The sequence below is a fragment of the Aspergillus lucknowensis genome (assembly GCF_044049455.1).
Source record: "Aspergillus lucknowensis strain CBS 449.75 chromosome Unknown BJX67scaffold_59, whole genome shotgun sequence".
Taxonomy (NCBI): domain Eukaryota; kingdom Fungi; phylum Ascomycota; class Eurotiomycetes; order Eurotiales; family Aspergillaceae; genus Aspergillus; species Aspergillus lucknowensis.
Window position 1 is genome coordinate 80,983 of NW_027263603.1, and position 24,239 is coordinate 105,221.

Below are 24,239 nucleotides of genomic sequence, written 5' to 3' on the forward strand. Positions count from 1 at the left end.
ACCCTTGAAGCGTCCCATTGAATCCCAAGCCGGAAATAATCCCGCATGAACGAAACCTCTGCAATCATGGAGCCGTCAAGGGAAGATTTCTACCACCCATATTCGCCGTATGATATTCAACTTCAATTCATGCGGTCTTTGTATGCATGCCTTGAGGAGGGGAAGGTTGCAATTTTTGAGTCTCCGACTGGTAAGGCGCCTGACATCCTCAACCCTGAAGACCCATAACTGACTCGGTCTCATTTCAGGAACTGTAAGATTTGATGTCACCTGACCATCCAGAGTTTCTCTTCGCAATTGCTAAGCTCTCCGAAGGGGAAATCCCTGAGTCTGATATGTGGCGCCTTGACATGGCTCCGTGACCATAAACGGAAAGCTTTCACTGAAACTGTGCAAGATGCTCCTAGTAGGCCCCCCTTCCGCTGCTTTGGTGGCTGTAGTTTCTGACTATCAATTCTGAGATGATAATGGGGAGGAACCCGAGTGGATGGTGGAATTTGCAAAGCGTGAAGCCGGTCGCGCTATTACCGAAAAGAGGAAAGAACTTGAATTACGACTGGCAAGGATAAAGCGGGAAGAGGAGCAGCAGAAGGCGGCCCTTGAGGACCCAGTGGGACCAAGGAAGAGACAGGCATGACCATTATCCTTCCGCTTAAGGCATTCAAGCTAACGCTGTTTGGTTGCCAGAAAGTTACTACTGCTTCGGCAAGTGAAGATGTCGAGGATGAGGACCAGTTCGCGCTGGATGACTACGATAGTGATGCTGACGAGTCTGGTGCGTTGCTGAATCAGTCCGCTCCCCTTGGAAGACTATCTTCAAGCACGATTGAGCTATTAGAGCGCCTAAAAGGGCATGCGTCAAATAAACCGGACGAAGTGGATGAAGCGGATGATATCAAGATCTTCTACTGCTCCAGGACGCACTCGCAATTGGCGCAGCTTGCGAACGAATTGAGACGCGTCACTTTGCCGTCCAGCATTCCTGAGGGCTTGCAGGATTTGGCCGGGGAAGACGAACTAGGAGAGAGAATTAAACATCTCTCTCTAGGGTCCCGAAAGAATTTGTGTATCAATCCGCGCGTGGCTGCTTTAGAGAATCCGACGGCTATCAATGAACGCTGCTTGGAGCTGCAGCAACCCAGCACTGCGGCACAACATCGGTGTTCTTTTCTGCCCTCCAAGGAGGATAAACTGAAGGAATCCTCCTTCCGCGACCATACTCTAGCGACGGTAAGGGATATTGAAGACTTAGGGAAGCTTGGCAAAAAGATAGGAATATGTCCCTATTACGCATCGCGCGCCGTTGTCAATCACAGCGAAGTAGGCTTTTTTCTGACCTTCTCTTCTATTACAAGGCCTAACTTATGCAGATTATAACTCTTCCATACCCTCTGCTCCTGCAGAGGTCAGCGCGAGAGGCGCTTAGTCTTTCTATCAAAGACCATGTCGTTGTCATTGATGAGGCTCACAACCTTATGGATGCAATATCCAACATTCATTCTGTCACCGTGACGCTTTCCCAGCTAAGAACTTCAATCTTTCAGTTGACGACGTATGCTCGCAAGTTTAAGACCCGTCTCAAAGGAAAGAATCGAAGTTACATTGCGCAAATCATTCGCTTGGTCAGTTCTATAGCAGATTGCCTTCAGTCTATCCTCAACAGTAAACAACAAAGTGAAGGCTCTGTGCTCCCTTCAGAACTGATGTCGGGGAAAGGCGTTGATCAGATCAACCCGTACAAGCTGTCTCGGTACCTGCAGGAGAGCAAGCTGGCGAGGAAGGTTGACGGTTATGTGGACTTTTCTCAGAAACCAAACGACCAACAAACGAAACCTAAGGCTACGGTACCCGTTCTTTTCCATATACAAAGCTTCCTGCTTCCGTTGATGAACCTGTCGGCTGAAGGCCGATTATTTTATACAAAAGCCAATGGAGACATCCAGTTAAACTATATGCTTCTCGACCCCACAAACCACTTCCGCGAGATTGTCGAAGATGCGAGGGCTGTCATATTAGCTGGAGGAACCATGTCTCCTGTAAGACACTCCTGCGGCGATCCGGAACGCGAACCCCCTTTATTAACATACCCGCAGATGTCTGACTACATGAACCACCTATTCTCCTATGTCCCCAAAAATCGCGTGGATACGTTCAGCTACGGTCATGTCATCCCGTCGGAGAATCTGACCGTGCACACACTGGCTCGGGGAGTTTCCGGTGCCGAATTCGATTTTACCTATGATGGCCGTGATTCCGAGAAGACCGTAAGCTCTCCATCCGCACATGCCGAACGGGACTAATCCAGATTCTGAGTTCAGGTGTTCGATCTTGGGCGGACGATCGCTAGCGTCTGCCGTACTATCCCAGATGGGGTCGTGGCGTTCTTCCCTAGCTATGATTATTTGAGCCGGGTGCTTGACATATGGAAAATGCCGGTTGCGGGCGGCGACAGCCAAACACTCTACCAGATGATAGAAAACGAGAAGCCAATTCTGTACGAGTCGCGGGAGATGAAGACCACGACTGATGAGCTCCTTCACCAGTATGCTAACACCATCGAAGCCGGCAAGGGAGGGCTACTACTGTCAATTGTGGGCGGAAAGCTATCCGAGGGCATCAATTTCTCAGACAAACTAGGAAGAGGCGTGCTGATAGTCGGCCTCCCATTCCCTAATATACGCAGCCCAGTCTGGCAGGCGAAACTTCAATACATAGAGCAGAAAGCTTACCAGAGTGCGACCTCCAGCACTGATGAAAGTCGGCGCTCGTTCGCCAAAGCCGCTAGCAGGGATTTCTACGAAAACGCTTGCATGCGAGCTGTGAATCAATGTATTGGCCGAGCTATCAGGCATCGCAACGATTACGCTGCCATCGTTCTCATCGATAAGCGATATGGAAGACCTAATATTCAGGCAAAACTGCCTGGATGGATCAAACAGAGCCTGGATGGACACTCGGCACCTCCGCCAGCGGCAGCAACACTCGAACGCCTTTCCCTGTTCTTCTCCCGCAAAATTAGATAGGCAAGACGATACGATATAAATCACAATGCTTCATATATTCAGCAGAGACAAGAAACAAATCATACTTTTTAGTCTTGAGCCTCAAATGCCAAGCCCAGACTGGGTCGACATCATGTGATACGTCATGCCAAGGAAATCTAGGGCTCGCCCTTTTTTAGGGCAAACAAGCGGGTTAGCGCACACTCCAGCCGGGACCAGACTTGAATTCAACATCCGAGAAGCCCAGCACACTCCGACCACATCCCCATCGCCAACCACTTGTCGAACACAGCGTTGTCGACAAGATGCCTACCCGTTTGTCGAAGACAAGGAAGCAGTGAGTCAAACGCTCCCTATTTTCCTTTTGTACCCACTCGAATTCGTCGGAGGATTTGGCGGAATCAGTCTAGCGGAGAACAGTTGCGACAAACCACAACCGGAACCACGAACACCATCGCCAGAATGAACAGGATGAACGGAGACTGACATGTATCGTTTTTATCTAGCCGCGGTCATGTGTCCGCCGGTTACGGTCGTATCGGAAAGCACCGTAAGCACCCCGGTGGTCGTGGTATGGCCGGTGGTCAACACCACCACCGCACCAACCTCGACAAGTACCACCCTGGTTACTTCGGGAAGGTCGGTATGAGGTACTTCCACAAGACCCAGCAGAAGTTCTGGAAGCCCACGATCAACCTCGACAAGGTACGTTATGGAAGCCGCGTGGGAATGGGAATTGGAGCGTGTGTTGCATACCTTGAACGATCTGAGAATGGAATCTGCTCGGGGGTTCATTGCGACAGAAGGCGTGAAGATATTCTGGGGAAGGGTGGTAAACCGGCATATGGATCAAAAGCTGACAGTTTACGTTCTATAGCTATGGTCCCTCGTCCCCGCCGAGCAGCGTGATGCCTACGTGAGCGGCCAGAAGACCGACACCGCCCCCGTCATCGACCTCCTCTCCCTCGGTTACTCCAAGGTCCTGGGCAAGGGCCGTCTCCCTGAAATCCCCCTCGTTGTCCGCGCCAGATACGTCAGCCGTGATGCTGAGCAGAAGATCAAGGAGGCTGGTGGTGTTGTGGAGCTGGTTGCTTAGATGAACGGTGAAGGGAAAAATATTTCTTATGTCTCGGAGGCGCAATGCAAAGGCAGGTGCTGCGCTAGCTACGGGCTGGCATAAATAGACGGGCGTCCGACAGACCTCGACTATGGGAGCCGCGGATCGAACGCATGGATCCGCGTATTTACAAACCAAGGGTTCAATTTTTCTTCTTTGTGTTTGTGACGAGCATAATATGGCCTCTGGACGCCCTTGACGATCACATTTACCCAATAAAATACTATAAGGAGGAACCGTTTTTCTTTTGCTGATTCTTCTAATCTCGGTGCTTTTGGCGTGGGCGTGGTGTCTGGTGACAAGTCGGACTCACAAAACGTATTGTGTGGGAGGCCATAGTGGCCTTAACCTGTAGGCTTGTATTTCGATAGCGTAGGCCAGAAGCAAGGACCTTTGCCAAGTCTGCTGAATCATGTCCAGCGGAGCTTGGTAATCTGTAGCGTTGAGAAGGCGTTATCCTCGGCAGGGACTCAAGCTCGGCTCAGCATCCCCACTAATGATCGGAAGAGCATAAAGATGCCGGGTAAGTCGTTGCTCTGTCGTCTGGATTAGACGTCGCCTTAGTTTCATCTTCACTCCTGCTTGAACTACATTCCCTGAAATTGCCATCAAGGACAATGACGGATCCGCTAAAAACGCTAGACACCGAACCCCTCTATCGCGAGGTTAACCTCCCCTCCATCTCCCGGAAGACGTACCCAGTTGCGGGGATCCAGACAACGGTATTCGGCCTCGATGAACTTCCGCCGCAGGCAGCGGAGATCGCGTGTCTCTGGCTTTTGCACCCGCGGCTTGCGACGCAGGAGCGCATGGTCCCAATTGCTACTGCCGTGATCACAGACTGGAACAAGCGGGTTCGAGATGGTCGGGCGGGCTCTGGTGAGTCGGTCAAGGGACTGATTGCCGTGGCCTTTGACCAGAGGAATCATGGCACGAGATTGGTGGATCCTCTTTGCAACAAGGCTTGGAAGCAGGGGAATCCGCGACACGCTCAGGATATGTTTTCCGTCTTCCGTGAGTTGCTTACTTGTCGTGTCAATTTGCACCGGCCCTGAGCGAGTCAAGGCTAACGAGTACGATCGCAAATGACTAGAGGGCACTGCTCGCGATACCTCTATATTGATTGACTACCTCCCCGCTTTCGTCTTCCCCAGGTCAGACCGTCAGATCACCGAGAACCTCGTCCTGGGCGTCTCACTCGGCGGCCATGCAGCCTGGAGCTGTATCCTGCACGAGCCTCGCATCTCTACGGGCGTCGTTATCATCGGCTGCCCTGACTACGCAAACGTTATGGCCGATCGCGCCCGTCTCTCCAAACTCCCCTCGTTCACGAGCACAACACCTCCTGGCGCACAGTTCCTAGGTTCAGAGGACTTCCCATCTTCGCTCCTCGATGCCGTGCGCAGGTACGACCCGGCCGGGCTGTTTCTGAGCCATTTGGACCTGACCACAGAGGCGCAACCTATTCGCAGCGCACCAATTCCCGAGCCCACGGAGAGTCAGAAGGTCGCTCTGCGCCCGCTACTGACGCGGTGTATTGCGGGGAAGAGAATCCTCAATTTATCCGGGGGGGTGGACAAATTGGTGCCGTATCATAAGGGCGAGACGTTTCTGGCGTGGCTCAAACAGGCTGTTGGTCCTGAGGGGTGGTTCGCGGACGGCGCGGTCACGTTTGAAGATATCATTGATCAGACCGCGGGGCATGAGGTGACGCCGAAGATGGTTGATGAGGCGGTTGGATTCATTGGGGATGCGCTTGCGTCTGGAAAGGATGATTTGAAGAAGGCGTATGTGAGGGAGTCCAAGATATAGAATTCACTGGTGGATTTCGGGATTTTCTATACCTGTAGAGATGGCACTGGCAATACTTGACGGGTCAATCATGGGAGGTACACAATTTTTGCGGAGACGTCTACGAATAGTAGCTTCTTTGCTCCGTCATATCGGTTTGAAGTGAGAGATCCACGGTAAATGAAGATAGTAAAAACAAATACATGTTCTGTGGTGACCCAGACGCAGAGTGGCAGTGGAATCCCGGGCATTGAAGGGGGACATTACACTATCGCCTTTCCACCAGGATATTGGAAAGAAATACCGTCACGATGCGAATTGCCTGATCAGGGAGAGCAGCAGATTGATCTCCTGCAGTGCCAATGAATTGTCAAAATTGAATGCCCCTTTCCAGGGTGCGAACCAACGGTCCTGCTTTCGTCTGGGTCTGGCTCCACTGCGGCTCGGCTTCGTTTGTTCGCTCCCCATGGTTGCGGTGGCCCGCTTTGAGTTCCAAGGTTATCGTCAGGACTCCCTCACTCCTCAGCTGCAATTGTCGCTCTTCTTAAATTGATTGATCTATTGCCGTACCGGTCGGCCGATTTGAGTCCGCTTCGACTCGCCCTGCTCTTGAGAATAATGAGTGCATTGGATGCCATTTGATCACGTTCGACGGGATTTCTTCTGACCCGCACCCTCCTGCAACCACCAGGCCTGGCCGCCCTTATCCTGCGCTGGCTATCATGGTCGATTCCTTGGTCAATACCTCAGAGGCGAGGGATTCTGAGAATGCTCCCGATCGATTCTACGCGAAAAGGCCCGACCCGCTCCCCGTATCCCACGCTCCGAAGCTGTCCTCCCCTTTCCCATCGCCAACCGAACTCAAGCACTCTGCGGCAGAAGAACAGGTCGCGAACGGTGGGATCACTCACGATGAGGAGAATTCTGATTATAACGACAGAAAATCACGCGCTGGGATCGTGAGTGGGACGTCGGACGCATGGGATCCGGAGAATCCGAGTGCCTTAAGCCTCCGGGGACCGAATGAATCCGTTGAGGGTGCTCCAAGACAAAAGGCTCCGAACTCGGTACCTGCATCAACAGCATCGCCTCGTCGTCCAAGCGTTCAGTTCTCTCGGGATGCGTCTGAAATAGAACCTGCGGCTGAGGCTACGCACTCCCGACCCCCTTCCATCACTGGCGAAGATACCGATACAGGTCTACGGGGGAGACAGTCTCTTCTCACCAAGTTGAAAGCTTTTGCTGCTGCACCCTCGTTTACCTCCCACTCTCGCTCGTTCAGCAATGCAACGATTGGGGAGGCTAAATACACAACGCATGATTCATCCACTCCAGGATCTGAAAGGGGCGAATTCCGGTTTCCGAACACCCTAGAGGAAGAGGGAAGTGATATTGATGCTGACGCGGAGGAAAGTGCAGGGGAACAGCACCCTCGCGCGTCGCGAAAAAAGCGACGTTTTCGTCGAGGACAGGAAGATGACTCCGCTCCGCAGACCGAACCGAACACGCCGAAGGCAAGTCGGCCGTCATTTCATCTATATGCCCCGTTCGATAGCTATCGGCCAAGTTTCTTCCAGCGGAGAGGCAGTGCGGGAGATCTAGCCGTGGCACAACAGCGTGAGGGTGTCTCTGAGGACGAGGGTCGTGATCGACTTAATAGGGATACTGCGTGGAGAAGGCGAAGCGCCTGGCTTACCAATAACCGCGCCTTGACCAATGCTGGGCGGCAGCCTGACGCTCAAACAAGCCAAGAAGATAAACGACCAAGCAACCTGAGGCGTTTTACTGGTATAGGGGGCCCGTCTGAAAATGGAGAAGGTCCGGTCTGGAGGCGCCATCGGGCTGACCGTGGCTCGAGCTTGAGTGCCCAAAAATGGAGACAAATCAAGGCCGGACTCAAGCTCATCGGACAACGGCGCAAAGTCGACCACGCTGTTGACCATGCAAAGTCGGCGGAGTTGCTGGCGGAGTTGGCATCTGGTATCCCAGCGGCCTTGATCCTGGCCAGTATGTTCCAACGAGATGAGCATGGCAGCAAGCGTATCCCCATTCTTCTGGAACAGCTGAAAGTCAAAGTTACAGACAGCAAAATCGATTCTCACTCCGGAGACCGCCATCTCGTCTTCCGAATTGAACTAGAGTATGGAAGTGGTATGACGCGCATGAAGTGGATTATTCACCGGACATTGCGAGATTTTGCGAATCTGCATTTGAAATACAAACTTCACTTCGGAACACAAAAGTACATCCAACTGCGCAATACAGAGGGTGGCCAAAGCCTCCCACGCTTCCCGCGAAGTGCCTTCCCGTACCTTCGGGGTGTTCGGGGATTGGAAAGCGATGCCGAGGAAGAGGAGGACGAGGTTGGCTACGAAACTGCGGCCGAGGCTACTAGCGGCAACGAGAGAGCTGGAAGGAGGCAACAGCAGGGACAGCATGGGCGCCGTCGGTCTTCTGTTGGTATAACCCGGAGATTGTCCAGCTTAACAGGTGCGGAGGGGGAAGCAGCGACTGGGGAGGCTGGACCGGCGAAGAGAGATAGCTATCCGGAGAGGCAGCGGAAAAAGTTGGAAGGTTATCTGCAGAAGCTGATCCGATTTCTAATCTTCAAGCCTGACAGCAACCGCCTGTGCAAGTTCCTGGAGCTCTCCGCTTTGGGTGTTCGCCTCGCAGCAGAAGGTAGCTATCATGGCAAGGAAGGGTACTTGATGATCCAATCTTCGAAAGGCCTTGATTTCCGAAGGGCCTTTACCCCTAGTATGGTGAAGAGGCGGCACTCGCCTAAGTGGTTCCTCGTACGGCATAGCTACGTTGTCTGCGTCGACTCACCCGAAGAGATGAACATTTATGATGTCTTCCTTGTTGACCCTTTCTTCAAGCTCCAGACTCAGAAGGTCAGCTTGCGGCATCAGAAGGCGAAAGACTTTGCAAGATCTGCTACAGAGTCAGCGAGGCACCCGCAGCACCACACGCTGCGACTGGAGAATTCAGAGCGGAAGCTCAGACTGCTGGCGAGGAACGAGCGCCAGCTTCACCAGTTTGAGGATTCGATTCGATTTATGGTTAGTAACACGCTGTGGGCGAGTCCGAACCGGTTCGACAGTTTTGCCCCAGTCCGCCAACGATGTTTCGCTCAATGGTTGGTTGATGGGCGTGATCATATGTGGGTTGTATCTCGGGCGATTAACCAGGCCAAGGATGTCATTTATATCCATGACTGGTGGCTTAGTCCCGAGCTCTATATGCGACGACCAGCGGCCATCAGCCAGAAGTGGCGACTGGATCGCCTCCTTCAGCGAAAGGCCCGTGAGGGAGTGAAGGTCTTTGTGATCATGTATCGCAATATCAACTCGGCCATCCCCATCGACTCCGAATATTCCAAATTCTCTCTCCTCGACTTGCATCCGAACATCTTCGTTCAACGATCTCCGAACCAATTCCGACAGAATACGTTCTTCTGGGCCCACCACGAGAAGCTTTGCATCATTGACCACACCCTTGCTTTCGTCGGTGGAATTGATCTGTGCTTCGGGCGATGGGATACGCCCCAGCATCTCCTCACCGATGACAAGCCAACTGGGTTTGAGAACCCTGGCGGGCCTAATGACACAGATAATTGCCAACTCTGGCCTGGCAAAGACTACTCAAACCCGAGGATACAGGACTTTTACGATTTGGATAAGCCGTATGAGGAAATGTACGATCGTAATATTGTTCCGAGAATGCCCTGGCACGATATCTCGATGCATGTTGTCGGTCAGCCAGCGAGAGATCTTACTCGTCACTTTGTCCAACGTTGGAATTATATTCTGCGTCAACGGAAACCGACTCGCCCTACGCCATTCCTGTTGCCCCCGCCTGATTTTGAACCCGCGGATCTTGAAGCCCTGGGCCTCGATGGCACTTGTGAGGTTCAGATCTTGCGCTCTAGTAGCGTGTGGTCGACGGGTACCCCGGATGTCACAGAGCACAGCATTATGAATGCATATGTCAAGCTGATAGAAGAGTCTGAGCACTTTGTCTACATCGAAAACCAGTTTTTCGTTAGCACTTGCGAGGTCGATGGCAGGAAGGTTGAGAATTTGATTGGCGACGCGCTCGTGGAGCGAATCACAAGGGCTGCGAGAAATAAGGAGGCATGGCGAGCTGTGATTATCCTCCCGTTGATCCCGGGTTTCCAGAACACAGTGGATAGCGAAGGTGGAACAAGTGTTCGTCTGATCATGATGTGCCAGTATCGCAGTATTTGTCGTGGCGAAACGTCCATTTTCGGGCGATTGCGGGCACTTGGAATTGAGCCTGAAGACTACATCCATTTTTTCAGCCTGCGGTCCTGGGGTAAGATTGGTCCCCAGAAGCAGCTTGTTACCGAGCAGCTCTACATCCATGCGAAATGTATGGTAGTGGATGATCGTGCAGCTATTATTGGTTCCGCGAATATCAACGAGAGGTCCATGTTGGGATCTCGAGACTCAGAGGTCGCTGCGGTTGTGCGTGATACGGATATGATCTGGTCTACCATGAACGGTCGCCCTTACCTGGTTGGGAGGTTTCCGCACACACTTCGCATGAGGCTTATGAGAGAGCACCTTGGGATTGATGTCGATGGGCTGATGGAGCATTCTCTGGCGACGGAGGAAGAGCTACAGAAAATCCAGATTAATGAAGAAGACCCCAAGCCGCTCAGGAAGGCTAAACTCGATTCGGAGTCGCTGGTGATGGAGAAACAAGATGAGAAGGATATGATCGAGCGTCGGCATCGGATTCAGGACGAGTTCCTCTCGCGGTCTGAAGAATTGCATAGCTTCAACCACGACGTCGATTGGGAACAGGGCAACAATCCGAACCTCAAGTCGAATAGGAAGCTCACTGCGGACGCAAGGGTAACTTCCAACCCAGAACACAAGAACGACGTCGATGGTTTTGGTGTCGACAATCTCCAGGCCGCGGAGCAGCTTGGACTTGGGAAGGCTCGCGACTCCGAAATCCTCAACCACAGACGGGAGGTCCTACTTTCTCCTTTCGCGAGCGGGGGCAAGGGCACCGTCCAGCAACCAAAGGGCTCACCAAGAAAGAATTCTCGGCAGAATGGCTCTAGCGGTCGCGATGCAACGGCAACATCACCCGTCACTGCATCCTACGATGATAAATCAACGCCAGCCGCAGAAGGGCTGCCAGCGGCTCATAACTCCTCGTTGGCTATTCCATCGAACGACGGCAACGGCGGCTCTCTGCCATGTAAAGACAGATTCCAAACGCCGATAAAATTCTCTCCTACTCTTGACCTAGAGCTTAGGCACATTTTCGTCGACAAGGATTGTATGAGGGACCCCGTCGTCGATGTGTTCTACCTGGACACTTGGTATGCTGTTGCGGAAAAGAATACCAAACTTTTCCGGACTGTTTTCCGCTGCATGCCGGACAGTGAGGTTAAATCTTGGAAGGAGTATAAAGATTACACTACATACCAGGAAAAGTTTGCTGAGATGCAAAGTCACCATTCTGCAAAGGCATTCAACCCACAGCACCAGCGGCAGACTGGACCTCCTGGTACGGGTGCTACCTGGGGCACGGGGCTCAAGCCAAACATTTCTCTGCCCCTACACCGTACGGGGAGCCAATGTACCGACCGGAAGAGCCACACGCAGACGGATGAAAAGTCAGAGAGACCTGGATCGGATGACCGACCGCAGTCCGGACAGACCAATCCTCAAACCGCATCGACTGTCGACGAGAAATCTTCTTTGAAGCCAACAGAAGGCAATACGCAACATGAGGACGCCCAGTCTTCCGGGGACGACCTGGAAAGGCAACGATCAGACACACTCCAAGTGGACTACTCTGAAGCCTTGAACCGGAACGCTACCAATCGCTCTCAGCGCCGTAGACGAAGAACCACAACCCTCGGCTCGAAACGGGATTTCACTGCCGACGAGGTCCTGGACAAAGCAAAAGCTGAAGATCTCTTGAACCAGGTTCAGGGACATCTGATTATGTGGCCTTATGACTGGTACGCACGTTTTCTCCTTTCCATGGTAGTTGAAGGTTTGCTAACGATGCTCCCAGGCTCGAGAAGGAAGAACAGGGTGGAAACTGGCTTTACACACTCGACCAAATATCTCCTCTGGAAATATAGTGAGTTGCCCAATTCGATCTCTAGGACCATCCGCAGCCGCCAGCCAGCCAGCTAACAGGTCCTTAGTAACTAATATACTCTGCACCCCCCTGTTTCCTTTCGTTCATCATGCACATAAATTTGCCATCCCTTGTCTGTTTCCCTACAGGAGACAATCTCATATGTCTAACCCCATTCTTGGTCCTTTATTTTTCATCTGAGACTTTGAAGCGGAGCGATCCGACTCACTCATTGCAGTTTCTTCCTGGTATCTATTTCTTTCTTTTCCGACTGTATTCTTGTCTATGTTTGTTCCCACATACGCAGGCGTGAGTGTGACTGCATTTGAAGCTGCCAGGGCAAGCGGGGCGTTTCGTCATTTCCTTATACATACAGACAGACCGGCATACATACATAGGTACTCTAGTCGTACAGTTGGAACTGAAATGTTCTTAATTATCTGGGGAGGTTATTCAATATTTTCCATTTTTTAAGCTATAAGGCAGTGCTTCCCGCAATCGATCGAGTCACGGTATTGTTAGCTATCTTGGCCCGGCGAGACTCGAAGTCCTCGAAATTTGCACGCACGGCCCTACCCAGGATACTGGTTCTCGGAGCATCCCGTTGGGACGGTTCCCACGCGTCAACGGCGCCTTTTAGACGGGTATACGCGTCCGCGAAGGCAGCCTGTAACTCTACCGTCCGCGTACAGGAACCACCTAGATCCCTCAGATAATTCGCTGGGTCCTGCAAGCATAGCCGTCCAGCAAGGGCTTCATTGCCCCGAATGCCGGCGCGTTTCTTCGCGGTGATGAGGGAGCGCTGCCCGCGGATGTGGGCGGGGACGTCCTCGGCATCATACGTGCTACTTGCTTCTTTGAGGGAGTCGGTGTTGAAAAAGCCTGGGGGGTCGATGGCGACGCCGGTGGTGGTTAGGTCGATATCGGAGCCGAAGGTATTGAGGAAGGCGAGGAGCGGTTCGGCGTATCCGGTGCCGGCTGCACCGGCTCGTTGAAATCGGCCGTGGTTCATCTTGAGGAAGGCGGCGATGAGCATCTGGAGGGCGAGGGGGTCGAGAGACGATTTTGCGGGCCCGAACAGTCCTTGTGTCTCGAGGATTAGGCGGGTGGTTATGTAAAGGGGCCGTAGAGACGGGTACTCTGCAAGGAAATCTTGGATGTATTCGATGCTCGCGGGGAGGTCTTCGCCGTAGAAGAATTGGAGACGGAGGCCAGTGGGCTGGTGGACAGCCGTTGGGTTCTCGCGTAGATTGTTGGACAGGTGCACTCGGTAGTCAGGATGTTGCTTCAGGGTTTCATAGACCGCTCGCAGTAATTTGCGGAAGCGAAGGAGATTTTTCCATCGATTCGGACTTGGCTTTCTGATGCTGTCCGGCGGGCGTGCTGGGTCCGTCACTGGGAGCATAAGGTTGAGATTTGAATGGCTCATTTGTAGTCCTGTACGTCGAGATCCAGACATTTGGAGCGGATGAGGCACAGATTTTCCCAGAATTCTGACAATGTCCAACATAATTTGGTCTATTGCCTGCTCTTCGCGCGAGGTTGGTGCCATATACTTTCCAAAGGCGCGAATTTCGGCGTCAAGTTGTGAGAGGCCAGTGGGAAAAATATGGTCTGGCTCTATATTGTCCAGCCATGGGCACTCCTCGGATCTCCCATGTTTCGGAGTCCACTTGACTGCCCAATAGTTTGGACCTCTCGTATTGCGAGGAGGCCGTTTCGGAGCTCCGATTATCCTGTCACCCCTCTTCCTCGACGGAATTTGTTGTTGCGATGGGGATTTCGTGGGTTCATTCTCGTGGGCTGTCAGAATGTCGAGAGGGGTCCGTGTCGGTGATGTCTGAGTGCCGGACCGGTTCACGACCCTGCGTATCAAGCTTTGGCGGTTTGCAGATCGATGTATCTCGAGCGTCTTCTCAAGGCTGTTTTCAATGATGGCGGGATCGGGGATCCTTGTCCGTGGAAAGGCATGATGGAAGCTACGACGGGAGCAAGTGGTAGGAGGGGAGAGTAATAGGCGATTGACGAAACAAGGGCGCATGACTGCGCAGCAGTTGATTAGGAGCCCTACTGCATTGTGAATGGCTGTGTACAATAGCGACACAGCGGAGGCCTTGCGAAGAAAAGCACTGAGAATCTCCGAGAATCTCAAGCTTTTGAGTTGCAGGGATCAGAGTCACATGATGAGGCTTGGCGACCACGCACATGTGACTATCACATGATTCTAGCAGCCCTAGTGCCGGTTGGACCGTCTCTGTTTGCACCTATTTGCCTGATATCAAGGCGAGTTAGGGTGGGCTACTCAATATATCAAGGTGGAGAGAGTAAGCAACTGTTGAAGGACCTTGCACTTTGCGCTGATAACCTTGTTTTCACTGCCCGAAAGCGACCCTCGTTTCTTCCAGGGCAAGAGAGCGTTGATGACGTCGATCTTCCGCCGCGGAGTCCAAGGTCGTTCCCGACATTTTCGAGGCTTCCAGAACCACGCCTCGCCATCGCCAATTCCACCGCCATCCATTCCAAATTGCCCTCTTTTTTGCCCGGAATTGCCTCGGTTGATTGTCTAAACCTCTCCCGTTCGATATTATTTACCCCTTGGCGCTGGAAATTTGTGGCCAAGTCGTATTCGCGTGGTCGCCTGCCTCTTTGTCGATCAGCGCCCCTCCACCGAACCCCGGCTCTGCTTCCTAAATATTTGCTGCAAAGCCAACGGAGGTTAGATCTCAGGCGCTGGACTCTCGCAATTATAACATCACTCCTTCCTGCTCGTTGGGAAACAACTCTCAATCGCTGCGTTTAACCTGTCCTTCTCACCGCCCCCTTATCCGTCCGATAACCTGCCATCGTGCCCCTCTCTCTCGACGACAAACTTCCCATACTGCTTTCTCTCCTCGAATTCCACGCATTGGCCGCCGGCTGTACCCTCATGGCCTAGTTCGACCTTCAATTGGTTATCTCCCCCCCTCGGCTCTGTTTATTTTCAGGGAATCTGCTCTTTTGGGTACGTTTTGTTGGAACTGAGAACCCTGGTGAATAGAACGCTAATAACCGTCGTGGCTCTTAGAGAAATCTCGCTACGTCTAAGCCTATCTCCGTTCTCGAGAGCTCTTCTCGAGAGCCCTCTATGTCTCTACAACAGGAAAATCCCACGCCCAACGGGAGGCCGGGCGATGTTCGTTTTGACCCCATCACGGATACGTCAACTGAAGATCTGTCTGCGGGATCTGATCCTGCTTCGGATATTTCGCCTCCTTCTTCTCCGTCGGAAGCAGCGAAGCATGCGAAATCGGGGAGAGAATTGCTGCGTCGACTGAGTCTGAAGGAGGTACTCACACTGCGTCAAGCCGACCTGCAACAGCAATATCCAAGCCTTAATCTCACCGGTCGGATCATAAGTGCGGCTCTTTGTATCCCATACAAGGTCTACTTTCAGGCAGGCCGTGACTGGGTATGGTCTCCTCCTCTCGTCGTTGGTAACGGAGCATTTGACAACTAACGTCGTGCTGTAGGAGCTGAAACCCCGCCCTGGTACCTCTGCTTTGTTCGATTCGTTTGCGTATCTAGCCTCCGAACAGTCGGGTTGGTCCCATACACTTGTTGGTTGGACAGGAGAAGTGGAACCTTTACAGGAGGCGAGCTCGCTTCAGCAACAACTCCGGGTAAATCCTGACCCAAAGCTGCCTTCTGCGCTTGATACCGCGACAGGAGCCCTAAGTAAGGGATCAACACCCATATCCCTTGATGCTAGCAAACTACATCTCCATAATACTGCTTTGGAGGCCTTCGAAGTGGAGTCTAGTGACCGAAACAGACTAGAGGAGCATTTGAGCTCTAGCCGTTACGGTAGAATTGCCCCCGTTTGGCTATCAGGTGAGTATGAAGTACCTGAGGATACAGTTCACCTAGAGGATCAGAGCAGATGGAGACGATATGCCGAGAAAGAGCTCTATGCTCTCCTACATTATAAGCAGCATGGACCAACCGACGGCAGATCTGAACGTGAGGCCTGGGCGGATTATGTCCGGATGAACCGGCTCTTTGCAGATCGTATAATCCAGGAGTACAAGGATGGAGATATCGTTTGGATCCACGATTACCACTTATTCCTCCTACCTAGCATCTTACGGCAGCATATACCGAACGTCTATATTGGGTTCTATTTACACTCCCCGTTCCCTAGCAGCGAATTCATGCGTTGTCTAGCCAGGCGGAAAGAGATCCTCACAGGCGTGCTTGGTGCGAACATGATCGGTTTCCAGACTTTCTCCTATTCTCGCCACTTTTCGTCCTGCTGTACTCGTGTTTTAGGGTTCGATTCCAACTCTGCGGGCGTCGACGCATACGGGGCTCATGTGGCTGTGGATGTCTTCCCTATCGGTATCGATGCAGAAGCGATACAGAAGGCCGCCTTTGGGAATGCAGACACAGAAGAGGCTGTCGCAGGGCTGCGCAAACTGTATGCGGGGAAGAAGCTCATCGTGGGCCGCGATCGCCTGGATAGTGCACGCGGTGTAGCCCAGAAGCTGCAAGCATTCGAAACGTTCCTGGAGCGATTCCCGGAATGGCGTGACAAGGTTGTGCTGATTCAAGTTACAAGCCCAACGAGTGTCGAGGAAGAAAAGGAAGAGAACAAGATTGCAAGCCGGGTCTCGGGCCTGGTCTCGACTATCAACGGCCGATTCGGGTCGTTGAGCTTTTCTCCCGTCAAGTACTACCCTCAGTATCTTTCACAACACGAGTACTTCGCGCTCTTGCGGGTGGCCGATGTTGGTCTAATTACGACAGTACGAGATGGCATGAACACGACAAGCTTAGAATATATCCTTTGCCAGCAAAACAGTCACGGCCCTCTTATCCTCTCTGAATTCTCTGGCACGGCAGGGGCTTTGTCTAGCGCAATTCACATTAATCCTTGGGACACAATTGGTGTCGCAGAGGCGATCAACAAAGCTTTGACGGTATCATTCGATGAGAAAAAGGAACAGCACCTGAAACTCTACAAACACGTTACGACAAATACGATCTCGGCCTGGTCGAAACAGTTCATCTCTCGTTTGCTCACAAACCTCTCGTCATTTGATCAGTCTGTGGCGACCCCAGCCCTTGATCGGACGAAACTGTTGAAGCAGTATCGCAAATCCCGAAAGAGGCTCTTCATGTTTGACTACGACGGTACGCTTACACCGATCGTGAAGGATCCCCAATCTGCCATCCCGTCGGACCGCGTTCTGCGAACGCTGAAAAGCCTCGCCGCGGATCCCCGGAACGCTGTGTGGATCATTAGCGGACGCGATCAGACCTTCCTGGACGAATGGATGGGCCATATTCCAGAACTAGGCTTGAGTGCAGAGCATGGCTGTTTCATCCGAATGCCACGCTCAGATACCTGGCAGAATCTGGCGGAAACGACCGATATGGGTTGGCAAAGGGAAGTCATGGAGATTTACCAGCACTTCACGGAGCGCACGCAAGGGTCATTTATTGAAAGAAAACGGGTAGCTCTGACATGGCATTACCGGCGAGCAGACCCTGAATATGGGGCCTTCCAAGCGCGGGAATGCCGAAAGAAGCTGGAAGAGGAGGTATCCAAGGCCTGGGACGTCGAAGTCATGGCTGGAAAGGCCAATTTGGAGGTTCGACCGAAATTTGTTAACAAAGGATTCATCGCGAAACGGCTGGTAGACGCATACGGGAACGGTTCTGGGAAAGTACCCGAGTTTATCCTGTGCTCTGGTGATGACTTTACTGATGAAGGTATGCTTTCCGACCCCTCTCTAGTGGACCTGTTCCTAATGTATGTCAGACATGTTCCGTGCTTTGAAGGCATATGAGCTCCCGACGGATCATGTCTACACAGTTACCGTTGGCGCAAGCTCGAAGCAAACCGAAGCCGGTTGGCATCTTCTGGAACCATCTGATGTTATCGAGACGCTCACGATGCTCAATAACAGTTCTGCGAACCAGGAATATTGATACTTCGCTGTTTTTTTCCGGGTAGAGAGCTAAAGTGTTTTGACTGCGTTCTGGCAAGGGGGGTATCCTTTTTTTTTCTTCCTGCTATTCTTATATACGGTCTTTGATAGAGTTGTCTGTATATTCTAGAGAACATAGACAGACTATAATTCGAGCTGTTGCATTCTTCGTGTTGGACAATCTCGCTCACGTGGCACGCCTCCTTGTCATCCACCGCAAGGAACTTCGCATCGTCCTCCGTCCACCGTCCCATGATTCGGGCAAGGGCGTGTCTGCACTGGAGTCTGGAGCAACGATGGACCGCAAGACGATGGGGAAAAGCAGTGGACCGCCCTGATCATTTCCATGGCTCCTTGGTCGGAAATCCTTCCCTCTCGCGAATGAAAAGACAGAAATTTGAAGAAACGCTCCCCCCAACCGAGACCACCCTTCTTCGACAAGAGCGAATTGCCGTGCAACGCACCGACCACGCCCTTTCCATGTCAAGGATGGAGCTGGAGCTGGAGCTCACCAGCTCATTTGCGGGTTTTCTGCCTTAGCGGTGCCGATATTCCGAGTCTTGATATGGAGAGATCTCGGCGTTCTGTGCGAGGGAGCATGACTCTCCAAGTCGGCTTTTGCTCCTTCTTCTTGCTGACAAAAAAGAAAAATTTCAGTCATCGCGTCCCCGCATTTTCAGGGTCGGTGCCCCTCAGAGGATTTCAATGAAGAAAGCTTTGTCGTTGAGGCATACTGTTGCTTCGGCCGTAAGCACTCTGGATCGCTGAAGAGACGAACGGGAAAACTTTCGTTGTCAAGCATTTGACCTGATACAATTCGGTCTCCCCGGTGTCGAAGCTTGATGGTCTAAACATTCTCTACGGGAACTCTGAGCCCAAGCCTTCGCCGGGATCGGCCTTCTATTCCGTCCGCCGCCGTCTTTGCGCCTTATATCTTTACCGGGTCCGACGGTGAGATTCGTCGTGTCGGCGATATCCATCCCGGTTCAAATAAGAGTACACTTGTGCCAGTTGATCGCCACTTCACTGATTGAGGGTACAACTCATTTGCGCTTGGAACGTCGCTGCAATCGCCGGCGCTCCCTTTCCCGGCGATGACGGAGAAGCACCTTGAAAGTCAGCCGGCCTATCTAGAGTCTGCGGCTTCTGAGAAAGTCCATCCCACGGCACCGGCAGACGACAGTTCAAGTGACGATGGCCAATCTCTTAGAGGCTCACCTGGTGATGAAGAGTCAGGGTTCGATCAGAATAAGGATCTCATCAAGACTCCTACGAATGTGAGCTATGCAGGCGCGTTGGCTGCGAGGACACTATCGATTGTCCGCACCAGAGAGTCCGGCAAAGATCTCGGTCCTCCCCCAGACGGCGGCTTCCTTGCATGGTCACAAGTAGCTCTGGCGCATTTTGTTATTTTCAACACATGGGGATACGTCAATAGCTTTGGTGTCTTCCAGTCATATTACACCGAGACTATGGGGCGACCTCCATCCGACATTTCCTGGGTGGGAAGTATTCAGATCTTCTTGCTTTTCTTTATCGGCACATTCTCCGGCCGCGCCACGGATGCTGGCTACTTCAAAGTCATTTTGACGATCGGGGCCACGCTGCTTTTGCTCTGCATCTTCATGACCTCCCTATGCACCGAGTACTGGCAGCTGTTCCTCGCGCAGGGCGTTGGGCAGGGCATAGGGTGCGGTCTCATGTTTTGTCCCACAATTGCACTCATGCCGACATACTTCAGCAAGAACCGGTCTCTCGCCATCGGCATCGTGGCCTCTGGGTCTGCTACGGGTGGCCTCGTCTTTCCGGCTGTCGTCATGCGTCTGCTGCCGCGAGTTGGATATGGATGGACGATGCGAACCCTGGGTTTCATTTCCTTAGCGACCCTAATACCCTGCTTGATATTTCTGAAACAACGAATCCCACCGCGCCGAAGCGGGCCCCTAGTGGAGTGGAGCGCATTCAAAGAGCCAGCCTACCTGTTTTTCGCTATCGGCATGTTTCTCAACTTCTGGGGCCTGTACATTGGGTTCTTTTACATCGGGAGCTTCAGCCGCGAGATTATCGGTGTATCATCGTCCAAATCAATTGACGTGCTCCTGCTGATGAACGGAGTCGGCCTCCTTGGCCGACTGATCCCGAACCTTACGGCAGACCGGTACACGGGCCCATTGAACCTGCTCATCCCCTTTAGCTTTGCCACTGGTCTTGTCGCCTTTTGCTGGGCGGGAGTGCGCAACGTAAGCGGGGTATACGCGTTCAGTGCGTTCTATGGCCTTGCCGCAGCTGGGATCCAGTCCCTCTTCCCCGCGACTCTGAGCACGCTCACGACTGACCTGAAGAAAATGGGGGCCCGAATGGGCATGGTCCTAAGCGTTGTTGCTGTTGCGGCACTGATCGGATCGCCCATTGCCGGGGCTCTGGTCCAGCGAGGAGACGGAGACTACATCTACGCTCAGATGTTCATGGGTGCTGTAATCATCGCCGGCACATTGACTCTGGGTGCGGCTCGAGTGGCTAAAATCGGACTTTCCTGGAAGCGCGCATAACTGGGGCATTTTGGAGCATATTGGAGCAAGCATTTTGAAGGGCATTTGGCGTAGCGTCACGAGGGCATCTTCGCATTTCAAGCATGCATTGGGTTTGGAGAGAGAGAGATATATATATATATGTGAATAATATCTTCGCATAAATATAATTAGATATTCTTGATCGATCGCTGCCGAGAACCGTAGAGGAGTCAGTCTGAGCACTTCCCCGCCTCAGTTGACACCACCAACCACTTTTCTCCATGTTCAACTCAACAGACAGCCCTCAAGCTCTCTATTCTCAAAAACCCTCCAAGCTAATTATCTGTCGCATTATAACCACATAAACCTTCGTGTGATCTCAGCCTGAATACCGAAAACGGGCGAAGCAACAGACCCAACGCAGAGCAAACGTCAGGCAAGACACCCCCACCTTTACCTTCTACCCCTCCACCAACAAAGCGCCGCAGCCCAAGACAAGACAGGCAGATGGACACATGCTCCAGCCCAGCCTCTACTTGGGCGATACTGCACATGAATATAGAAGCTAACAGGGGGCTTATCATCAACAGATCAACTTCCGGAAGGATTAGTATTTGCGTTTAGCCTGGCCTTTTCTTTTCGCTCTCGATTTTCCCTACCTTGTTGTTGAAAGCGGGGTGTACGGGGACAACAATACAAAACAAGATTCAACATTCGACATTCGACATTTTATTCTGTGTTCTGGATACAACGGAGAGAATCAGAAAGAGAAAGCGAGACAGAGAAGATGGCGCCCCGCGGTCGTGGAAAGTTTTCGAAACCCAGTCGGGGAGGTACGTTCCACGTTCCGCATGAGAGACACGCGAAGGGGAAATCGAATCTGGGCGAGGGCTAACGAGATATCCCAGGCGGAAAGAAATTCAGCCGCGATGTACAACCCGTTGATAAAGATGGGAACCCTGTTGGCTTGTGGCGGGTATGTTTATTCCTCTGATGCGTTTGTGGACAGGGTGGGGGAAAGAAAAATAAAATTATTTAACATGGGTTGCGACCCCCAGGACCCGGACGATGACCTCCCGGCCTCGGACGAAGAGGGCTCAACGGAAGAAGACTCGAGCGAAGAGGACTCGGACGAGGGGAACGACGCCGGTCCAAGCACCGGCGCAATCCCCAAAACCTCGGGAAACCCCACCACGCAACAGGAACTAACCCGCGAAGAGCGCCGCGCCCTCGCGAGGGCAAAGAAGGCTGCCGCCGCTGCACGGAAGAGCCAGGGCCCCGCGCAGCCGGGGGATCTCCCGCCTAGCGACTCGGAATCCGAAACAAGACCTATCAGGAATGGGCTCCGGGGTGCGAGACTCAGCGATGATGATGGTGACGAGGACCTCCCCGCGAACCCGAACCACACCTCTAAGGCGCGGTCACAGGCGGCGGGGAAGGCGGTTGATGCGGGGCACGAGGATGGTGGTGGGGAGGCGCAGCTGTCGCGGCGTGAACGGGAGGCGATTGAAGCGCAGCAGGCGAGGGAGCGGTACATGAAGCTTCATGCGGTGGGGAAGACGGAGGAGGCGCGGGCGGATCTCGCGCGGTTGGCGATTATCAAGGAGCGGCGGGAGGCGGAGAGGTTGAGGAAGGAGGCGGAGAAGGAGGAGAAGGCGGAGCTTGCGAGGAAGAGGGCGGAGGAGAGGGAGAAGAAGTTTGCCAAGGGGGGTGGGCCGGGGAAGAAGAAGGGGAAGAAATAGTCAACCCATTGGGAGATCTAAGCGACATCCAAGGAGATGGCATGATATGAGGCGCGTAGATTGGCTATCTGATTCTGGTGAGATAGAGAAGACATGGGAGAATCATCCGCAGAATGAGCAGAGGATATAAGACAATGCGCATGGTAAACGCTATATGAATAAGATGGAAAATACAATACCGTGCACCTGCTGAAAGAAATGAAATACCACAAATATCCTTTTCATAACCATATGCACCGGCGCCTACCGCTCGCAAGCTTCAAACTATACGCATTCGCAGACGGCAAAAGTGAAATTTATACACCCCAAAACAGCCCCTCTACGCTCCGTCCGTGCATCACAATCCCCCACCCGATGATCAGACTAACAAGCCACAGTATCGCAAAGACAAGAATCGGGAGTAGCAGAAGCTCGGTATTGTGGAGGAACGGGAGAGCGTTATACCCAAGGAAGGTGATATACGTGTAGTATGTTAACGCGGAGAGGTACAGCGTGTTTCCGAGGAAAGTGGCGAGGAAGTTACTCGGGCTGCGGGTCAGGAGGGGGAGAAGGAGGAACTGCACGACGTAGAGGTGGAGGTAGAGCGGGAAGAAGGCGCGGTTGGAGACCTGTTCCTGTTAGTATGTTCCTTGGTCTCCCCTAGCATGCATATGGGCGTTGGTTGGGCTGAGCGTACGTCGAAGCAATACCCGAACTCCAACTGATCCTTCTCGCCGGGCTGCGTGAAGAGACCCTGAGCTGCGCCGCGTCGTCGTCCGCGGATACGAAGGCCGGTTATGGATGCTGCGGCGCCGTTGGGCCCGAAGAGGCGGCCGATAACAAAGTATCCTATTGTTGAGACGAGGAGTGAAGACCCGAGGAAGTGGAGAAATATGAAGAGGAGAGAGAGCCTGACGATGGAGCCGAAGGAAGGGGCATATGCGAGGCCCCAGGCGAGGGCCGTGAGGAGGAGAAAGAAGGAGAGGAGATAAGTGAAAGACGGGTCGGGGCGGTGCCATGTGTTTTTCGTTTCTAAGACGGTTGAGCATGCTTCTTGAGTTCGATGGAGCTACGGAGACATACGTTTCTAATCAAAGCTTTCGTGAGTAACAACATCCTTCGAAACTCGGAGATGGGGAGGCTTACATGGTAGTATATTGATTTGAAGACCTTCTTCGGCGCGATCAGAAGGGATGTCATCTCCCAGATAGCCATTTCAAAGTCCATCTGGGGAAACTTGAACATTCTATACGCCCAGCAGAGTCAGCAGAATCCCCCCAAAGTTCCGGTTGGGCAGTACCTCTTGAAGAAACGCGGCATCCGTATACTCGACCCGCGGTTTGCGGGTAAGCCGCCGAAGTTGGGAGAGCTGCCATGTTGACGAGGGACGGATATGTGAGGGTTCATCTCGCGGACTCCTTGGCTCTGGTCTTAGGGGGAGGGATCTCATGTAGAGAGGTATCGCAACCTGAGTGAGGATTATAGATACAAAGTGGCCCGCAGGTTAACCAACTTAGTTGTCCGCATGGGTTCGTGTTATGTCATCCGCCAGTTGGGTGCGGGGTATTGTTTTTCCGTATACATAACTTTTGTGCAGGATTGTACTCCGTCCTCGCTCATGATTATTGATCCGTTTCCCATCCCCGTCTGGGGAAATTATCTCGAGAGTGATCAACGATGGCAAAGTTGTGACGCAGTAGTGACTTGAGGAACCAGCCCTACCGACTGCACGCTGGCCGGCGATGTGATCTCTCATGGGAGTCTTCGCAAGTTCGACGAGAACGAGCCGCGAGTGTTGTCAACCAAAAAACAACATGAAAAAAGAACTATCTTCTCATGATCTACACTGTCGAGACTTTGTGGCTGAGGATGGGAGACTTTTGAGACAGACAGTGGGAGGATTGAGTGGCCGATTGATCTTCAATGCAGTGACGGGGGTGCAAGTTGGGTCACTTCATGGCTCACCGAGTTGGGTCTCAAGATTAAGAATA

The 24,239-nt window shown here is 52.6% G+C and overlaps 9 protein-coding genes across 9 annotated transcripts; 6 read left to right on the forward strand and 3 right to left on the reverse strand.

Annotated features, from left to right (window-relative positions):
• Positions 1–66: 66 nt before the first annotated feature.
• chl1 (DNA helicase) lies at positions 67–4,098 on the forward strand (the record flags this gene model as incomplete). Its single annotated transcript, XM_071031626.1, has 9 exons — positions 67–190; positions 462–610; positions 688–1,320; positions 1,404–2,036; positions 2,094–2,264; positions 2,319–2,998; positions 3,295–3,339; positions 3,509–3,707; positions 3,880–4,098. 9 exons carry the CDS (start codon positions 67–69, stop codon positions 4,096–4,098), a joined length of 2,853 nt encoding a protein of 950 aa, XP_070881907.1.
• A 638-nt stretch (positions 4,099–4,736) lies between these two features.
• Positions 4,737–5,931, forward strand: BJX67DRAFT_385165 (uncharacterized protein; the record flags this gene model as incomplete). The annotated part of the gene is made up of 2 exons (XM_071033799.1): positions 4,737–5,133; positions 5,213–5,931. 2 exons carry the CDS (start codon positions 4,737–4,739, stop codon positions 5,929–5,931), a joined length of 1,116 nt encoding a protein of 371 aa, XP_070881908.1.
• Positions 5,932–6,545: 614 nt separating this feature from the next.
• Positions 6,546–12,320, forward strand: pld3 (phospholipase D). Its single transcript, XM_071026555.1, has 3 exons — positions 6,546–11,920; positions 11,977–12,045; positions 12,113–12,320. The coding sequence occupies exons 1-3, from the start codon at positions 6,633–6,635 to the stop codon at positions 12,117–12,119; spliced, it is 5,364 nt and encodes a 1,787-aa protein (XP_070881909.1). The 5' UTR covers positions 6,546–6,632; the 3' UTR covers positions 12,120–12,320.
• On the reverse strand, positions 12,321–14,571 carry BJX67DRAFT_276021 (uncharacterized protein). Its single transcript, XM_071026559.1, has one exon. It carries the CDS (start codon positions 14,084–14,086, stop codon positions 12,521–12,523), a length of 1,566 nt encoding a protein of 521 aa, XP_070881910.1. The 5' UTR covers positions 14,087–14,571; the 3' UTR covers positions 12,321–12,520.
• A 264-nt stretch (positions 14,572–14,835) lies between these two features.
• Positions 14,836–18,144, forward strand: orlA (putative alpha,alpha-trehalose-phosphate synthase subunit Tps2). Its single transcript, XM_071026556.1, has 4 exons — positions 14,836–15,046; positions 15,110–15,493; positions 15,555–17,799; positions 17,849–18,144. Exons 2-4 carry the CDS (start codon positions 15,170–15,172, stop codon positions 18,016–18,018), a joined length of 2,739 nt encoding a protein of 912 aa, XP_070881911.1. The 5' UTR covers positions 14,836–15,046; positions 15,110–15,169; the 3' UTR covers positions 18,019–18,144.
• A 690-nt stretch (positions 18,145–18,834) lies between these two features.
• Positions 18,835–20,703, forward strand: BJX67DRAFT_275982 (putative MFS monocarboxylate transporter). Its single transcript, XM_071026557.1, has one exon. It carries the CDS (start codon positions 19,112–19,114, stop codon positions 20,564–20,566), a length of 1,455 nt encoding a protein of 484 aa, XP_070881912.1. The 5' UTR covers positions 18,835–19,111; the 3' UTR covers positions 20,567–20,703.
• Positions 20,704–20,752: 49 nt separating this feature from the next.
• BJX67DRAFT_276077 (uncharacterized protein) lies at positions 20,753–21,244 on the reverse strand. Its single transcript, XM_071026560.1, has one exon. The coding sequence runs from the start codon at positions 21,109–21,111 to the stop codon at positions 20,863–20,865; it is 249 nt and encodes an 82-aa protein (XP_070881913.1). The 5' UTR covers positions 21,112–21,244; the 3' UTR covers positions 20,753–20,862.
• On the forward strand, positions 20,941–22,966 carry BJX67DRAFT_365241 (PDGFA associated 1 family protein). The gene is made up of 3 exons (XM_071030256.1): positions 20,941–21,360; positions 21,436–21,503; positions 21,586–22,966. Exons 1-3 carry the CDS (start codon positions 21,315–21,317, stop codon positions 22,267–22,269), a joined length of 798 nt encoding a protein of 265 aa, XP_070881914.1. The 5' UTR covers positions 20,941–21,314; the 3' UTR covers positions 22,270–22,966.
• BJX67DRAFT_276120 (unc-50 family protein) lies at positions 22,418–23,911 on the reverse strand. The gene is made up of 4 exons (XM_071026561.1): positions 23,549–23,911; positions 23,391–23,494; positions 22,946–23,280; positions 22,418–22,877 (listed from the first exon to the last, which is right to left on the reverse strand). Exons 1-4 carry the CDS (start codon positions 23,653–23,655, stop codon positions 22,566–22,568), a joined length of 858 nt encoding a protein of 285 aa, XP_070881915.1. The 5' UTR covers positions 23,656–23,911; the 3' UTR covers positions 22,418–22,565.
• Between the last annotated feature and the right edge of the window lie 328 nt (positions 23,912–24,239).

What these genes read in the sequence shown, in the direction of transcription:
- pld3 (XM_071026555.1), top strand. Translation starts at nt 6,633, where the DNA reads ATGGTCGATTCCTTGGTCAATACCTCAGAGGCGAGGGATTCTGAGAAT. An exon ending in ATTATGTGGCCTTATGACTG is followed by an intron (nt 11,921 to 11,976) that starts GTACGCACGTTT and finishes CGATGCTCCCAG; the next exon opens with GCTCGAGAAGGAAGAACAGG.
- BJX67DRAFT_276021 (XM_071026559.1), bottom strand. Translation starts at nt 14,086, where the DNA reads ATGCGCCCTTGTTTCGTCAATCGCCTATTACTCTCCCCTCCTACCACT.
- orlA (XM_071026556.1), top strand. Translation starts at nt 15,170, where the DNA reads ATGTCTCTACAACAGGAAAATCCCACGCCCAACGGGAGGCCGGGCGAT. An exon ending in TTCAGGCAGGCCGTGACTGG is followed by an intron (nt 15,494 to 15,554) that starts GTATGGTCTCCT and finishes GTCGTGCTGTAG; the next exon opens with GAGCTGAAACCCCGCCCTGG. An exon ending in TGATGACTTTACTGATGAAG is followed by an intron (nt 17,800 to 17,848) that starts GTATGCTTTCCG and finishes AATGTATGTCAG; the next exon opens with ACATGTTCCGTGCTTTGAAG.
- BJX67DRAFT_275982 (XM_071026557.1), top strand. Translation starts at nt 19,112, where the DNA reads ATGACGGAGAAGCACCTTGAAAGTCAGCCGGCCTATCTAGAGTCTGCG.
- BJX67DRAFT_276077 (XM_071026560.1), bottom strand. Translation starts at nt 21,111, where the DNA reads ATGATAAGCCCCCTGTTAGCTTCTATATTCATGTGCAGTATCGCCCAA.
- BJX67DRAFT_365241 (XM_071030256.1), top strand. Translation starts at nt 21,315, where the DNA reads ATGGCGCCCCGCGGTCGTGGAAAGTTTTCGAAACCCAGTCGGGGAG. An exon ending in TTCGAAACCCAGTCGGGGAG is followed by an intron (nt 21,361 to 21,435) that starts GTACGTTCCACG and finishes GAGATATCCCAG; the next exon opens with GCGGAAAGAAATTCAGCCGC. An exon ending in ACCCTGTTGGCTTGTGGCGG is followed by an intron (nt 21,504 to 21,585) that starts GTATGTTTATTC and finishes TGCGACCCCCAG; the next exon opens with GACCCGGACGATGACCTCCC.
- BJX67DRAFT_276120 (XM_071026561.1), bottom strand. Translation starts at nt 23,655, where the DNA reads ATGAACCCTCACATATCCGTCCCTCGTCAACATGGCAGCTCTCCCAAC. An exon ending in ATCAATATACTACCATGTAA is followed by an intron (nt 23,281 to 23,390) that starts GCCTCCCCATCT and finishes CAACCGTCTTAG; the next exon opens with AAACGAAAAACACATGGCAC. An exon ending in AGTTCGGGTATTGCTTCGAC is followed by an intron (nt 22,878 to 22,945) that starts GTACGCTCAGCC and finishes TAACAGGAACAG; the next exon opens with GTCTCCAACCGCGCCTTCTT.